This window comes from Malurus melanocephalus, unplaced genomic scaffold, assembly GCF_030028575.1.
Source record: "Malurus melanocephalus ecotype Western Australia unplaced genomic scaffold, MMel_1.1 scaffold_567, whole genome shotgun sequence".
NCBI lineage: Eukaryota > Metazoa > Chordata > Aves > Passeriformes > Maluridae > Malurus > Malurus melanocephalus.
In genome coordinates, this window is record NW_026623799.1 from 28,351 (window position 1) to 37,082 (window position 8,732).

At 61.2% G+C, this 8,732-nt stretch overlaps 3 protein-coding genes across 3 annotated transcripts in view; 2 read left to right on the plus strand and 1 right to left on the minus strand.

The window, feature by feature from the left end:
• Positions 1–608: 608 nt before the first annotated feature.
• On the plus strand, positions 609–2,571 carry TTC24 (tetratricopeptide repeat domain 24). The gene is made up of 5 exons (XM_057382435.1): positions 609–1,512; positions 1,589–1,807; positions 1,886–2,014; positions 2,121–2,242; positions 2,343–2,571. Exons 1-5 carry the CDS (start codon positions 609–611, stop codon positions 2,508–2,510), a joined length of 1,542 nt encoding a protein of 513 aa, XP_057238418.1. The 3' UTR covers positions 2,511–2,571.
• A 1,863-nt stretch (positions 2,572–4,434) lies between these two features.
• Positions 4,435–6,754, plus strand: NAXE (NAD(P)HX epimerase). The gene is made up of 6 exons (XM_057382441.1): positions 4,435–4,692; positions 5,160–5,268; positions 5,540–5,650; positions 5,791–5,904; positions 5,990–6,137; positions 6,220–6,754. The coding sequence occupies exons 1-6, from the start codon at positions 4,505–4,507 to the stop codon at positions 6,420–6,422; spliced, it is 873 nt and encodes a 290-aa protein (XP_057238424.1). The 5' UTR covers positions 4,435–4,504; the 3' UTR covers positions 6,423–6,754.
• The window catches only part of LOC130583223 (G patch domain-containing protein 4), a 3,328-nt gene continuing 1,310 nt past the window's right edge, over positions 6,715–8,732 (minus strand). Inside the window, exons 2-7 of the mRNA XM_057382469.1 lie at positions 8,580–8,729; positions 8,405–8,497; positions 8,101–8,208; positions 7,905–8,005; positions 7,746–7,796; positions 6,715–7,620 (exon numbers count right to left, since the gene is read on the minus strand). Coding sequence (XP_057238452.1) covers positions 7,044–7,620; positions 7,746–7,796; positions 7,905–8,005; positions 8,101–8,208; positions 8,405–8,497; positions 8,580–8,729 — 1,080 coding nt within the window. The 3' untranslated portion in view covers positions 6,715–7,043. The remainder of the gene's footprint in view (positions 7,621–7,745; positions 7,797–7,904; positions 8,006–8,100; positions 8,209–8,404; positions 8,498–8,579; positions 8,730–8,732) is intronic.

The following is an 8,732-nucleotide window of genomic DNA, read 5'->3' on the forward strand; positions in this document are numbered from 1 at the left end:
GCCATTGCAGGATGTGCTTTCCCAGGAACGGGCCTGGCTTTGTCCCAGCCTGTGCCACCTCCTGCCACGCTCCTGTCGCTCAGAACCCGGCTGTGCTGCGGCACCAGTGTCCATCACCAGGGGCTGCAGCCCACTCCGGATAAATTTCCAGGCAGCCCAATTTTGGAGGCTCCTCGGACACCCTCCGTCACCACATCAGAGAACCGTGGCTTGCAGCAGGGATGCGGCTGCAGCAGCAGGGATGCCCTGTCCCTCTGCTCCCCACTCTCAGCACCCTTTGCACCTGAAGAGCAAACAGTAAGTCTGTGCAATCGGTTATTCTGCCTCCCAAAAAGGCACCCCAGAACATCCCACTCCAGGCTGTGGTGTCCCTCCTCCTCCCCCAGTGAGCTCTTTCCTCTCCGGTGGCCACCAAGGTTTGTGGGGTCCTCCATGGAAAAGCCTTTTTCCTTCCTGAAATTTAATAGCAAACGTGCTACAAGACATCCCTAATTTTTCATAAGCAATATAAAATAGAACTGCTCGTTTGAAGTGCTCCGTGGCAGGACCATGCTGCCTTGGCTGCCTAAGCATCTCTCTCTCTTACAGGAAGGTTGCTGCCTCCGCCCATGGCTTCAGAAGAGGCTGCTGACCTGGGAGTGCAGCCCATCACCCCCACAGATCCCACTGCCCCCTCTGTCCCCACCCTTACCACAACTCCTGCAGCCCCCACAGACCCCACTGCCCCCTCTGTCCCCACCCTTACCACAACTCCTGCAGCCCCCACAGACCCCATTGCCCCCTCTGTCCCCACCCCTGCAGCCCCCACAGCCCCCACCAGTTGCAAGAAGAGCCGGAAGAAAAAGAAGGAGAAGGCTGAGGCCAAGGAAGTTGCCCAGGAGGGAGGGGACGAGATGGCAGGGCGGGTGGCTGCGATYGAGGGTCTCACACGAGCCGGGCAGCAGGCACTGGCCCTGGGTGCCAGGCGGGAGGCAGTGGGGTGTTTCAGGAAGGCTCTGCTGCTCTCTGAGGACACAGTGAGTCCCCAGCTCCACAGGGCTTGTGCCTTCAACCTGGGGGCTGCCTATGTGGAGACTGGYAAGCCCAAAAAGGCCCTTGAGTTCCTCCTCCAGTGCCAGTCCTCAGAGGCAGAGAGCGGGGAGCACTTGGGAAGCCTTCATTTCAACGCCGGGGCGGCTCATGAAGGGCTKGAGGATTTTCCAAAGGTTCTGGAGTGTTCTGACAGAGTCACCAGCCATGACAGCGCTGAGCAGGCTGGCAGCAGAGCAGAGACCAGCGTGCAGATGGGCTGCTGCTACCTGGGGATGCGGGACCCGGCTCGAGCCGCGCGCTGTTTCCTGGATGCAGCACAGGCCTATGTGGCTACAGAGAGCCATGAGGCTGCAGCCGTGGCTCTGAGCAGGGCCAGCAGCTCCATGCTGCAGAGCCGGYGCTTTCGGGAGGCAGAGATCGCCGGGGTTCTTGCCCAGTGCCGCTCGCTCTGTGAGAGCATTCCCAACTCGGCTCTGCAAGGTAACGCTGTGCTGCACCCTCCTCTCTCAGGGCTCTGGGGAGCAGCTCCCACCTGTGCTTTCCTCTTTGCCTCCAGGGAAACTCTACAACGACATCGGCCTTGGTTATTCCCAGCTCCACATCTTCTCGCTGGCTGTGGAGAGCTTTGAGCAGGCCCTGGGGCTTTGTGGCGGGGAGTCGGAGCAGGATCAGCACCAGGAGGCTGCGCTGCTGCAGAATTTGGGTGCTGCTCACAACGCCCTGCGCAGCTTCGGCACGGCGCTGGGCTGGCACCGGCGAGCAGCCGCGCTGCACGGTAGGACACATCACTACCCCTGGCTCTTGGCTTTGCCACGTGTGCCAGCTGGGGATGGAGCCATGCTCCCAATTCCAGGTGCTCTGGGGAACCGCTGGGCGCAGGGGCAGTGCTTTGGGAACCTGGCRTACGCCTGCAGCCAGCTCGGGAACCACAGGGCTGCCGCGGAGAACTACCTGCACGCCCTGCAAGCCTTCCAGGATTCGGGTGAGGAGAGGCACGGGCACCCTGGGGAGAATCTGCAGCAGCCGGGTGATGCTGCATGCCTGTGATCTCAGCTGTGCTGGGACCAATGCAGCCCTTTGCTTGCCAGGAGACTTGGAGGGGCAGTGGCAAGCGTGCGAGGGGCTGGGCACAGCGTGCTTCCACCTGGGAGACCCCCAGAGAGCCATCGGGCACTATCAGGAGGCTCTGATTCTGCTTTCCCGSTGTCAGGTAAGGAATGATGGGACCCTCCCTGCATCACAAGGCACTGGCCCCAGCCCTGGCACGGACCCACTCAGCCCATCATACACATGAGCTCTCTCCACCACAGGACACCCCCAGAGCTGCCCACAAACGGGTTGTGCACAAGCTCACGGATGCCATCCAGCACCGGCTGCGCCTCAGCCACCTCTCCTTCCAGAGGGGCTGGGCTCCCACCCCAGCCCTGGTGAGCATCACCCGGGGCATGGGACACTCTGTGGGGCTGGGATCCCAATGAGAGTTGTGGCAAGAGGTGCCYGAGTTTGCTGGGCAGAGGGATACACGTGTTAATCCCATCAGGAGGCCAGCCAGCTGCGGTTTGGCTCCACGCTGCCCTGTGCCAGTGGGACACGGCTCCAGGAGAGTGAAGTGTGAGTAGGAAAGCTCCATCCTCTCTCTCTCCTTCCTCTGGAAAGGGTTTCCAGCATCATGAGGGAGACAAACCTGCCTTCCTTCACTCCCTGTCCTTCAGGGGGAAAGCCCAGGCTGGGGACAAGCTGTACATGTGTGTGCCAGGAGCTCATCCCAGGCGTTCAGGTGAGAGGGTATGAACTAACCATGGGATTGAGCCATCCAGGCAATTCCTGACGGAGCTGGGGCTTTGGCACAGTCTGATATGGTATTCTTGCCTGCTTTGTCCTTCCTGGAGGCACAGGAGTGGCCCTGACTGGTGGTCTCACACTGGAGCCCTGCAACCCACACGGCCTCCTGGGCACCTCTGGGGAGGATGAGGATGGTCCCAGCTCAGCTCCAGGGTATCACAGTGAGCCCCAGGCTAGCAGGGCGGTGGGCGAGTGGGAGGCACTCAACACAGCCCCTGCAGCACCAGAAATTTCTGGTTATTGGCGAAAATCTAGAGATATTGAAAGATACATAATTCTGGGGGTGCGTTTTGGGTAATTCCAGCTGGATCCTGGGGGARGGTTCAGTCACGGTGTGATAGGGGACAGTTTGTCAGAGATGCTTTCCACAACCCCCATATGAGGGTCACTTCTCTCCCAGTAAGAGGACCACCAGSCCCCTGCACTCGGCCAAGCTGCCCCATGCCAGCCTCCAGCTACGAAAGCAAAAAACACAACCAGAGCGTCRCTTCCCCGGTGAGCCCAGAMCTGTGGGRCTCACACCACATTCCACAGGGAATYGTGACCGCCAAACCCTCCGGCCAAGGCCTCCAGAGCGGTAGGTGATGCCTTGGGGGARTGGGCAAAGGAGGTTTGGGCTCTTCTGAGGGGAGGATTTGTGGGTGGAGACCCCAGCAGRGCTTGGGACACCTTTGTGTCTTGCAATGGACACGGGCCCAAGCCAGAAGTGACAGGGGCTGAGAATTTTGGCATCTTGTAGCCAACCCCAAAATAATGCCCTATGGATGGGGCAGCAGATCTAAGGGTGGTTTCCAGCACCCCMGTATGAACCTCCTGCCCACTCCTGCCTTCCAGTTCTTAAAGGGATTCTAAGAGAGATTGAAAGGGACTTTGGACAAGGGACTGGAATGACAGGATAAGGAGCAATGGCTTGTGTGGGGCAGGATTAGATGGGATATTGGGAAGGAATCCTTGGCTGTGAGGGTGTTGAGGCCCTGGTACAGGGTGCCCAGAGAAGCTGTGGCTGCCCCATCCCTGGAAGTGTCCAAGGCCAGTCTGGATGGAGCTTGCAGCAACCTGGTCTAGTGTAAACTGTCCCTGCCCATGGGAAAAACAGTCTGTGATTCCATAATTCAATAATTCCATTTTGCATCCTGCTGGACACCCTCACTCCCCATGGATTCCATGACCTCGCAGCCCTGACGATGACCCTGCTGCCACTGCCGCCGGCTGCTGGCCCCACCGGGGACCTCGCACGGGGACCAGGACTCTGTCCCTCGTCTGCAGCCTCGTGTGACCGGGAGAACACCGGGAAGGCACCGCTTCTCGGGGGGCCTGTGCAGACCCAAACCGGGACGGGCGGGGGGGGTTCAGGCCCAAACCGGAGAGGGGGCCCGCGGACCCAACACGGTTTTGACCCCGCTCCGTTTCCGCCATCCTTTGCCTGTCGGGATGCCGGGGGAGGGATGAAAAGATCGCGGGGACGCTGCGGGGCCGGCACGGACCGGGAGCACCGAGCGGCTCCGCCCCGGCCCCGCCGCGCCGTGAAAGCCGCTCCGCCCCGGGGTGGGACCGCGCCTGCTCCGCGGAGCTCCGGGAGGGGCCGTACCGGGTTATACCGAGTGGTACCGGGTTATACCGGGCCCGCCGCATGCCGGGACCCCGCACGCTGCTGGGGCTGGGGCTGCTGGTGGCGGCGGCGCGGGCGGGCGGGCGGTGCCGAGCCCGGAGCTGGGGCTGGGAGCGGGGCTGGGACCGGGAGCGGTGCTGCTGCCTCCCCCGCCGCGCCATGCACGTCCCCAGCGCGGGGACCGGCCCGACGGGGCTCCGCTTCCTGGGGTAGGGCCGGGGTGAAGGGTTGGGCGGGATGGGATACGGGCGGGCTGAGGGGTGCAAAGGGGTCGGGCAGGACATGGGGAGAGGGCTGAGGGTGCAAAGAGGTCGGGCAGGACATGGGGAGGGGGCACAGGGTGCAGAGGGGTCGGGCAGGACATGGGGAGGGGGCTGAGGGATGCAGACAGGACATGGGGAGGGGGCTCAAGGGCACAGGCAGGACTTGGGGAGGGGGCTCAGGGGTGCAGGCAGGACATGGGGAAGGGGCTCGGGTGCAGACAGGACTTGGGGAGGGGGCTCAGGGGTGCAGAGGGACAGGCAGGACATGGGGTTGTAGTGCAGCTGTACACGGGGGCTCAGCTGGACCCTGTGTGTCCACGCTCGGCTCATGCAAAGTCAAAGGGATCACAGCAGCCCCCAGGCTAGGCCTGGCTGGGTTTTGGGGTACCCAGGGGTGCCATCTCCCACCCCAGGCAGGAGGAGGCCCAGGCCATCGACCAGGAGCTCTTCACTGAGTACCAGTTCAGCGTGGATCAGCTGATGGAGCTTGCAGGGCTGAGCTGTGCCACTGCCATCGCCAAGGTGGGGGTCCTGGGGGGCAGCAGGGGGTCCTGSCTCTGTGGGATGAGTTGTACCCCACTGACAGCAGCAAGGTGGTGGTCCAGGGGTGCTAGCTTTGTGTACCAAGCTGTGCCACCACCAAGGTGGACATTGGGGATGCAGGTGGTAATCCTGGGAATGGTCCCATGGGCAGAGCTGTGCCAGTCCCAGGGTGGGGGATCTGGGAGAGTCCTGGTTCCAAGGTGTGTGTCTGCTTTCCCATGGTAACCCTGTGCCTCCTGCTCCCCATCAGGCCTACCCACCCAGCTCCTTCACCACGAGCCAGCCTGCTGTACTGGTGATCTGTGGGCCAGGGAATAACGGCGGCGATGGGCTGGTCTGCGCCCGGCACCTGAAGATGTTTGTGAGTCCTGAATATGCAGCTGCAGGGTCTCTGTGAGGGTGTGGATCCCTGTGCACCCCTGTACCTGTGGCTGCAGGGTCCCACTCTGGCTGCTGCTGGTGCCAGAGTGGGATTAYTTCATGTCCCTTCTGCTCTCGCAGGGCTACCAGCCAACCGTGTATTATCCCAAGCGCCCCAGCAAGCCCCTCTTTGAAGGTTTGACCACCCAGTGCAAGAAGATGGATATTCCCTTTCTCCCCGAGTTCCCAGCTGAGGTGAGGAGCARCCCCCAGCTTGGGAGCACCCACCCCTGGAGCCGTGGCTGGAGCTGCCCTTCACCTGCTGCCATCCCTGCCGCAGGCGGCGTTCATYGATGAGCTCTACGGCCTGGTGGTGGATGCAATCTTTGGATTCAGCTTCAAGGGAGCGGTGCGGGAGCCCTTTGGCAGCATCCTCAGCACCCTGGAGCACATCACAGTGCCCATTGCCAGCATCGACATCCCCTCGGGTGAGTAACAGCTGTGCCCACCGGAGGAAGGTGCCCAGCTGGGTTGGTTCTGGCTCCAGCCCGGCTGTGGGGCTCTTTGCAGGCTGGGATGTGGAGAAGGGGAAGGCAGACGGCCTCCAGCCCGACATGCTCATCTCCCTCACGGCGCCCAAGAAGGCAGCGATGCATTTTATCGGCCGCTACCACTTCCTCGGGGGCAGGTTTGTGCCCCCTGCGCTCCAGGAGAAATATGCTCTGAACCTGCCGGCGTACCCCGGCACAGACTGCGTCCTGCAGCTGACCTAGAGCTGGGGCCAGAGGGGCTGGGGGGCACAGGTTTGGCTTCAGTACTGCACACTGGGGMAAATTCTGCCCCAGCCTCTGCTAGGAAGGTACTCAGCACCTCTCTGGGCTTCAGTGTGACACAGCAGGATCAAAGGTCACTGCAGAGGGAAGGCCCAGGAGGGGAGCAGTGAGGGGCTGCAGGGGGGATCTCTGTCTGCTGCAGTTTGGGGTTGCTGTCTAATCCAATGGCTACAAGGTGATCTGGGATCCTGGGCTCTGCCACTCATCATGGCACMACTCACATGTCAGGATAGTCTGAGCAATAAAGATTTATTCATGCCCTTGAAAAAGTATTTCAGTACTCTGCAGGGTCTGTSCTTGTGTCCCTCTGTGACAAGTCCATGGCAAATGGGTCTCCACCCCAGGGCAACCACAGTCACCCCTGAAGGTTCAGGGGGTGAAGTAAAGCTTGATTTAGTTCCAGACCAACCTGTCCTAGCCCAGCATCCCCAGGCAGCTGGGCCACAGTGCTGAGCTCCATCTGGGACGAGCTCAGAGCAACCCTGGGCCCCCACCCAGGATCASGACCCTCAGAGGCAGGTGGGACCAGCAGCTGCACAGCACAGCAGCCAYGGCACTTGCTCATTCTGGCTCCCTCTTCTTCTTCTTCTTCTTTCTCTTCTTTATAGGGCTGTGTCCCAAATTTGGCCCATCTGTGTCTTCTATAGGTACATCTGTCTCAGCCACCTCTTCTTTGTCCTCTTCCTGCTGCTTCCTCTTCTTTCTGTTTGCAGCTTTCCCCTCCTCTTCTACCACCTCCTCTTCTGTGCTTGGCTCTAGCTTTTTCTTCTTCTTCCTCTTCTTCTTGACCTTCTCCTCTCCTGATATCTCTTCTTCTTCACATGGCTCTGTGACTTTCTTCTTCTTCTTCTTTTTCTTCCTCCTTACAACCTCTTCCTCACCTGTTAGCTCTTCTTCTCTGCTTGGCCCCTGGTTCTTCCTCTTCACCTTTTCTTCTTCCAGCACCTCCTCCTGTTCTTCATCTGGCACCTCAGGGTCAGCTCTATGCCTGGACTGTTTCCTTTTCTTCTTTTTGCTCTGGCTGCTGTCCAGGGGCTCCTGCTGYTGCTCYCYRTACCGGTAYGAGGCCAGGAAGGCTCTCTCCTGCTCCTCCAGGCGTGCCAGCTTGGCGCTCATGGTCAGGCCGTGACGGGCACCCCTGCAATGACCACGGGCAGTGAGGACTGGAATCTCCMCAGCAAGGAAAGTGTCCCCCAGCACAGCCTGCTCAACAGCCCCTGCAAGGAGCAGGCAGTCCAGCCATGCAACCCCCCAGCCACTCACTTGTGTGCTGTGCGTCCCCCACATGCCTGCACCAGCTCCTCGTCAGTCAGCCTGTGGGACACAGACAGGACATGTCACCCCCAGCATCCATGTGGGGAGAACACAGTTTGGACCAGGGCTCCCTTGTCCCAGGCAGCCCTTGTCCCTTCCCTGCCTCACCTCCTGGCTGAAGAGAGGTCCAGCTTTTCCTCCTCGTCGCTGCTCTCAGAGCTGGCAGGCTGTGTCACAGACTCCTCCCCACAGGCTGTGAGCGTGGCTGACTGCAGCACAGAAACAAAGGGGCTGTAAGAAAGGGGAACAAGAAAAATGGGGCTCTGGGGGCCACAGAGCCCCCAGGCTCCTGGAGGCTGCTTACCTTCACAAAGCGGCCATACAGCAGGCTCCCRCTCTTGCCAGCTTTGCGTGGCTTCTTATTGCTGATCCCACCTCCCTGCTCAGAAACTGCCTTCACAGAGATGCCATCCTGGGGGAGAAAAATCAAAGCGTTTGGGAATGATTTGTCCAAGGGGCTTCACCCCTCCAGCAGCACCTCTCTGCCACCACAGTCCCTGTGCTTGCTGACAGGGGCTGGGGGGACACAGTGGCAGTACAGGAGCCACCAGTGGGACCCCAACACCCTCCCCTGCTTTCAACCCCATTGTACCCTCCGATTATCCCACCTGCCCGGCCTCCACAGCGATGTTGGCAGCCGCCTTGTTGAAGACGTGGTCCCACCAGTGGAAGGTGAAAGGCTCCGCCGCGTCGTGTCCCACCTGCGGGGTGCAGAGGAGCCGCCGGAATGGCCGCGCTGGGCAGCGGGCGCTGGGCCGGGGCCGSGCCGGGGGCCGCACTCACCCCCGCCGTGTCGCACTTCACCTTCACCCGAATGGCCTCGGCGATGCCGTCCTCCCGCCGGCCCAGCCCCTGCCCTGCCGACAAAGCACCGTCACCTCCTGAACGGCCGGGGGGCACCGGGGGATGGGGAAGAGGGCGGGGGGACCCGGGCTC